Source organism: Pteropus alecto, unplaced genomic scaffold (genome assembly GCF_000325575.1).
Source record: "Pteropus alecto unplaced genomic scaffold, ASM32557v1 scaffold35, whole genome shotgun sequence".
NCBI lineage: Eukaryota > Metazoa > Chordata > Mammalia > Chiroptera > Pteropodidae > Pteropus > Pteropus alecto.
In genome coordinates, this window is record NW_006437828.1 from 13,681,063 (window position 1) to 13,687,351 (window position 6,289).

Sequence of the window (6,289 nt, forward strand, 5' to 3'; positions counted from 1 at the left end):
GCGATGCCTCAGTGCCGACCGGAACCGGCGTGGAACCCACTCCACTGAAAACCCCTGACACCGCACAGAGCCCACACTGAGATCCCATGACACCCCACTGAGACCCCCAACTCCCTGACACCCCGATGAGAGCCCACAAACCCCTGACATCCCACTGAGAGCCCACAAACCCCTGACACCCCACTGAGAGCCCACAAACCCCTGACACCCCACTGAGAGCCCACAAATCCCTGACACCCCGCTGAGACCTCCACAACCCCCTGACACCCCACTGAGACCCCCACAACCCCCTGACATCCCACTGAGACCCCCAACTCCCTGACACCCCGATGAGAGCCCACAAACCCCTGACATCCCACTGAGAGCCCACAAACCCCTGACACCCCGCTGAGACCTCCACAACCCCCTGACACCCCACTGAGACCCCCAACTCCCTGACACCCCGATGAGAGCCCACAAACCCCTGACATCCCACTGAGACTTCTCCACAACCCCGGATAACACCCCGCCGAGACCCGCCCAACCCCCCGACACCCTGCATGTGAAACAGCTTTATGAACTATGAATGAGGTTTGGGACCTTGGGCGTCCTACCTTCCCTTACCTCCCGAGAGGAATTGTTCTGGCCAAAGGCAGAGTCCTGTCCCTTCCCCCTCCCAGGGCAGCCCTCCTCTGCACCCTGCCCACGGAAGCTGGGGCTGAGATGGCACGGGGGTCTCGTTTTTGAGTGTAGATTGCCAGGCTTTCAAGAACCAAGGGCCAAGAGCGTGGTCTTGGAGCCAGACACACCCGGCTCAGCTGTGACATGTGGCGGGCACACCTGGAAGGCTACGCTGAGACTTCCTGGGTGCTTCTGGGGAAGGGGGGCCGCAGACGTCCAATTTGGGGGGACTGCTCAGGGGTCACCACAGCACAGCAGGGACCTTACCCAGGAATTCTGCCCCGAACCCTTTCTCCCTCTGCTGCCCTCTGCACCCCTGTGCATTTTGTATTTTTCCACGTTCGTTTGGGTTATTTGTTTATTTTCTGTGACTTCTGACTGAAGTGGAAGCTGCATGAGAGTAATGGGGGCCTTTCACCCCAGCACCTAGGAAGGCCCTTGGCACGGGCCTGGTGACCAGAGTGTGTGTCCTGCAGGAGCAGATGAGACAATGTGTGAGAAGCACCTGACCCACACGCCCTCCACCCACTCTGCCTGCTCTGTGAGGCAGTCAGAACCTTTAGGAATTAAACTGAAAAGATGACAGACCCTGAGACACATGCTTTTTGTCACATGGTGAAGAGAACCACTGCCTCGTCCACCTCCCAGAACTACCGTGGGGATGGAATGAGAGATTTAAATTATGAATATCCTTTGAAAATCAGTATTATAAAATTATTACACCTCAGCACATCAGGGAGAAGGGTCACCGCACTCAGGACGGGCTGTTTTCCTGGTGTGTCACGTAGGTTGGGTGACGCCCTGAGCCCTCAGTGCTGCATAAACACACGGAGAACGCCTACTGTGTGCCAGGTTCGTGCCAACAGCCTTCCCGGTTCCTCCATGCACTCTGTCACCCTGCGTGGCTGGTGTCATTAAGTTGCCTTACAAGTAAGGAACTGAGACTTAGACGAGTCATACTGGCTCCGTCAGATGGGATAAATTCCTCAGTTTGGGTTAAAACTTTCGAGGACTGTGTTTTTACGCTGCCATCTTTAAAACACAGTAATAAAGCAATCATTTTGAAAAATGAGAGGTTTGACTGGCGATGAACACCCAGGTGGAACTGGATGAAACGCAGCCTGAGTCCTGCTCACCCGCCCTTGTCCTGACGGAGGCCAGGTGCCAGCTCCTCCCTCTAACGCAAGCTCCCACCTCCTGCCTCCCCCCGAGGGAACAGCAGCAAGGGCTCTGGTGTCAGCCCAGGCTCAGGGCGCTCCGCCGTGGCCCATGCACACTTCCCTGCGTCCGCTTTTGGGCGCCTCACCCACATTCGCGGTCCAGAAGCCAGGGTTCTGTGCACCCGGGATGGCGGCTGGCAAGCCACCCAGCCTGCACCCACAGAGAACAGGCAAGCTCCAAAACAGCCCACAGACGGACGTGGACTTCTCAGAGAAGGTGGCGGGGACAGTTCTGACAGTATCTTTCCTCTCGATCGTGTAAGTGATGCGTGTTCATTGTTTACTTCTGGAGAAGACAGATTTTTAAAGGATGTTAGCCAAGGGCCGGAGGTGTTTCTCTTCTGCCTGTTTCTTTCTAAGAACTAAGCAACGTGAAGGTGGGTGGTGGGGGGAGGAACTTCCCTTTTTCAGTCCAGTGTCACTAGGCAGAAAGCATGTTCCCTCGAAGGGTTGGTCCCCACACTGTGCCTCCAGAGGACAGACTGAAGCTTGAGGACCAAGTTCGCAGCAGACAGCGGAGCAGAACCAAGATGACAAACACTCCGTGACGCTGCCGCTCAGTGGCCAGGCTCTCCGCCAGCTCTGACCTCACCCCCGACCTGGCTCCCGCGGCCGCCCGTGGGCCCAGTGCTTGCTGGCTGGTCCCCCACCTGGACATCTGACCACAGCCAGCACCGGCACCACCCTGCCCTGGGCCCACCCCCTGCGAGAATCCTGCTCGGCGGGTCGAGTGCAAACACCGGGCCTCCAGGATTCCTCCCGGCAGCCCGCCGCCCACCACCACGTTCCTAGGCTGCAAGTCCCACTTGCCCTTGCTGCTGTGCTCCCCTCCCGCACCCCCCCGCCGCGTGGCCCATCCCTGTCCCCAACGCCCCGAAGTTAAACCTGCCTCAGTGTTCTTTAATGACTGGGGCAGGACTGCCTCTCGGAACGGACAGGGCACGTGTGGAAACAGGAGTCTTCTCGAAGCAGCTCGTCTCCCACGAGCACCCGCCGTGCCCCCTCTGCGTCCCATCCTGGCGGGGTGCACGCCCCCAGAACGTGCTGGCAGCTCTGAGCAGGGCGCTGGACACCCTCCCTCGCCAAGGCGCTGCCGCTGCTGGCTTCGTGACCGTGCCAGGTGGGCTGAGCTCTCTGAGTCACATGTAGAACCATGAGATTGGCCCCAAAGCTCTGTGGCCCGAGGCTCAGGCTGCGTGTCTGTCCACTGACCCGCAGAGGGCAGGTTCTCTGTTCAGTGTGGGACACAGGGACACCCTAGGTCTTGGTTGGCCAAACACATTACTGTAACAACTGTGATGGGGTCATGTTGGAGCAAGGGCCATAGAGCCAGCTGTTCTTTCGGGGTCGCCAAAGGCCCTCGTCACCTGGACCACCCCCTCCTCGGGCCTCCGGTCAAGTCTGGCCCCTGGGCTTTCGTGCTGGTAGGCGTGGGGCTGGCGGGGCTGCCGCTGGTCCTCCCGGCACGAGCTGTGCCCACAACACAGGGACATCAAGGACTCGCTCGCCCCAGCCACGACCCAGAACTAAGCAGCCCTTCCTGCCGAAACAGGTCTGGCCAGTTCTGTGCAGGAATGGACCCAAAGACCTTCAGGTGGTCTGAGGGTCGAGTGCAGCCGTCAGGCGCAGATTCCCACCCACAGAGATGCCACCTGTGGCTCACCCCAGTGTGCTGTGTAGCAACAAATCCACAGGCTCAAACCTCAGCCTCCCCACAACACAAAGCATCATGTGATACACGAATCTCCTCCATGGCACGCGAACGAGGAACTGGCCTTCTAGAATTTTAGAATGCCCAGCGGGACGTTACAAGGCGGCCAAGTCCGAAAGTGGCCCAAGGTCAGGATCTGCAAAGCTGCCAGTGACACTCGCCTGAGAGCTTCCTGCCAGTCCCGCTCCGGCCACCGCCCCGAGTTTGGACTTCAAGCCAGCGCAAAGCTGTAGATCCCCTGAACCAGTGACTAGGGGACAGTCCCAACTCCCACGCTCGCCCCTCCGCCAAAGTAACTTCATAAAAATGGCCGAGCAGGAGCCGGGCTGCAAGCGCCTCCGCCCGCCACAGTGTCCCCGTGGGACGACCACATGCCCGGTGAGGTCCGGCGTCACATGTGGTGTGAGGCTGGGTGAAATGCGCCACGTGAACTTTCAGGGGCGATCCTGTTACTATGTAAGTCACTTCGAGAGACCACCAAGGGTGACCAGAAGACCGTGACAAACCTCCGGGGAGCCTCAATGAGCACGCACCCTCACCAGGTAGAAGGCCACAGGGGTGTGACACTGTGGCCATCGGATACGTAGGTCAAGAGCTACAGCTCTGGAACCAACGAGCAAACGGGACAAGAAGCCCGTCGTCCTGTCCGCCAGGAAGCTTGAGCGTGCAAACCCGTGAGCTTCTGACCGCCAAGCCCTGGGCACAAAACGCCGGTCAGGCCACACGCCTCTCAAAGGCAATGGACTTGCGAGCTCACGAAGGCCCAGGAAAGAGACAGGGGCCCGTCCTGGGGGTCATAGGGAGAGGACAGGCACACCCGCGTCTGCGAGCTTCGGTTTGTGGGGCGTGTAGTGTAAGCCCCATTTTGTCTGAGTGTGAGCCAGAAGAACAGAGGCTGAAAGAAGGGGGCCTCTAGGGGCGGGGTCCAGTTGGGGTCCGCCTCCGTCCCCCACTTCACCTTCAAGCCTGTGACCCCCAGCCCCAGCCTCACGGCACCAGGCCAGGCGGGAGGGCCGGGCGCCCCCACGCCATGCTCAGCCTGTGCCCTGCCCGCTGTCCCCTGCCCCACAAGCCCCTCTGCCTCTCACAGCTCTGCCCGCCCACCGAGCGCGTGCTGCCGGCGTGGGCCTGTGGCTCCCTGTCCAGGGGCTGACGACACACTTCCTCCCGCACACACATCGATCCCGCATCTGCGTCTCCCCGCACGCGCTCACGCAAATCGCAGGCTCATCTCAAAGCAGTTTGCTAGAGTTTGTACCTACGGACTCAGAACCGCACCGTCAGCCCTGCTGACACCTGGCGCAGAAACGCGGACCATGAGAAAAGCAGAGCCGACAGCAAGAGCAGAACACTGGATCCACAAGGCGTCTCCGTTAAGCTCTCGGGCACGAGACGACGCGGACAGAGACGTTGGCCGCCTTAGCCGAGTGGCAGCCAGGACTGGGCGCTGGCGGCTTGAGCTGCGGGACGGACAGGTCGGAGGCCAGCCCCGCCCCCGGCATCGCTGAGGGCCTCACAGCCCTGCTGCCCCAGCCACGCAGCCATCCCTTAGATCCCAGAAAGACTTTCTATCAGTTTTCATCACCTACTTCAAGAGGTAATAGAGTTCTAGCTCTAGATGGGTCCCAGGAGGTGACCTGCTGGCTGTGCACCTGCAGTCACAAGGCCTTCGTGCTCCCCACAGGAGCAGGACGCGCCCCAGAGCGTGGTTCACAGGGCCGGGGTGGGGGGACCTCCCGGGGGCGCCCCCTGAGCTGTCTCCTCTCTGCAGCCTCCCCTCCCGACCCCATGAGAGGCGACGGCCCCCAGAAACAGCCCGAGCCGGCAAGTCGGAAGGGACCCCAGGGCGGTACATAAGGTGGAGGCGACTGGCCCACCGCGTTCCGCTGTATGCTCAGGGGGCAGCAGGCAGACTGGCCTCCGACAGTGTCACCTACTTCCGGCAAGCGCGTCGGGCCCAGAGCCCCGTCCGGGCCCAGACCTCGTGGCGGGCTCCGCCGTCAGACAGCTGTGACGTTCTGCTCTCCCTGCCCCGCCGACCCCGCCACTCAGCCGCACGCAGGCTCCAGGGGCGGCGCGCGGCCAGCTCCGGAATCTTCGCGAACGGCTCTCATCAGCCACGCCCACTCCCGTCAAGACGCCTTCGGCACAGGCGGCCGGCGTCGGTCTCGCGTGTGATGCCGAAGGTCACGGCGTCACCCGGGCACCGCGTTCCAGGCATCCAGCCCCAGAGGGACAGGGCGTAGAGGGCAGTAGACAGGACCACGGAGAAACGGCCAGACGAATCCAGAACGTGGATGAGCTGCGGCCCTGTGGCCTGGTCTCTTCAACAAGTGCCGAGTGTGGTGGGATCGAACGAAGCACGCGCGTGTGCATGTGCACACGTGTGTGCGCCTGCGTGTGTGCAGGGCCCGTCCCCAGCACCTCCGGGCCCTTGTGCCCAATGTGAGACTCTACCCCTGACGTGAGCTGCTCGGCCCGGTCCGTCTCGCGGCGGCTGGAGCTGTGGGCCCCAGCCAGGGTCCCTCTGCACCGCCTGGGTCCCCACCCACCCTTGCCGTGGACTTCAAACCCCGCGTCCTACTCACGTCCGGATGACAGCTGCGGTGAGGGACACCCAGCTCTCCAGGGCCACCGTCCCGCGGGAACTGGGAGAGGATGTGGAGCTGGCACAGCCGGGAGAGGCAGGGCGACCTGG

The 6,289-nt window shown here is 61.5% G+C and overlaps 2 protein-coding genes across 3 annotated transcripts in view; both read right to left on the reverse strand.

The window, feature by feature from the left end:
• CLN8 (CLN8, transmembrane ER and ERGIC protein) overlaps positions 1-6,289 on the reverse strand; it is a 27,436-nt gene that overhangs the window by 16,241 nt on the left and 4,906 nt on the right. Inside the window, exon 1 of one of the 2 annotated variants that reach the window (XM_015591851.2) lies at positions 6,180-6,279. The exons of the other annotated variant lie outside the window; for it this stretch is intronic. The gene's annotated coding sequence lies outside the window, so the exon portion shown is untranslated. Of the gene's footprint in view, positions 1-6,179; positions 6,280-6,289 lie in introns of those variants that run through there. 2 annotated transcript variants of the gene reach the window in all.
• Positions 3,185-6,289, reverse strand: part of DLGAP2 (DLG associated protein 2) — a 247,632-nt gene continuing 244,527 nt past the window's right edge. Inside the window, exons 18-19 of the mRNA XM_015591803.2 lie at positions 6,180-6,239; positions 3,185-3,350 (exon numbers count right to left, since the gene is read on the reverse strand). Of these exons, the coding sequence (XP_015447289.2) occupies positions 3,185-3,350; positions 6,180-6,239 (226 nt within the window). The remainder of the gene's footprint in view (positions 3,351-6,179; positions 6,240-6,289) is intronic.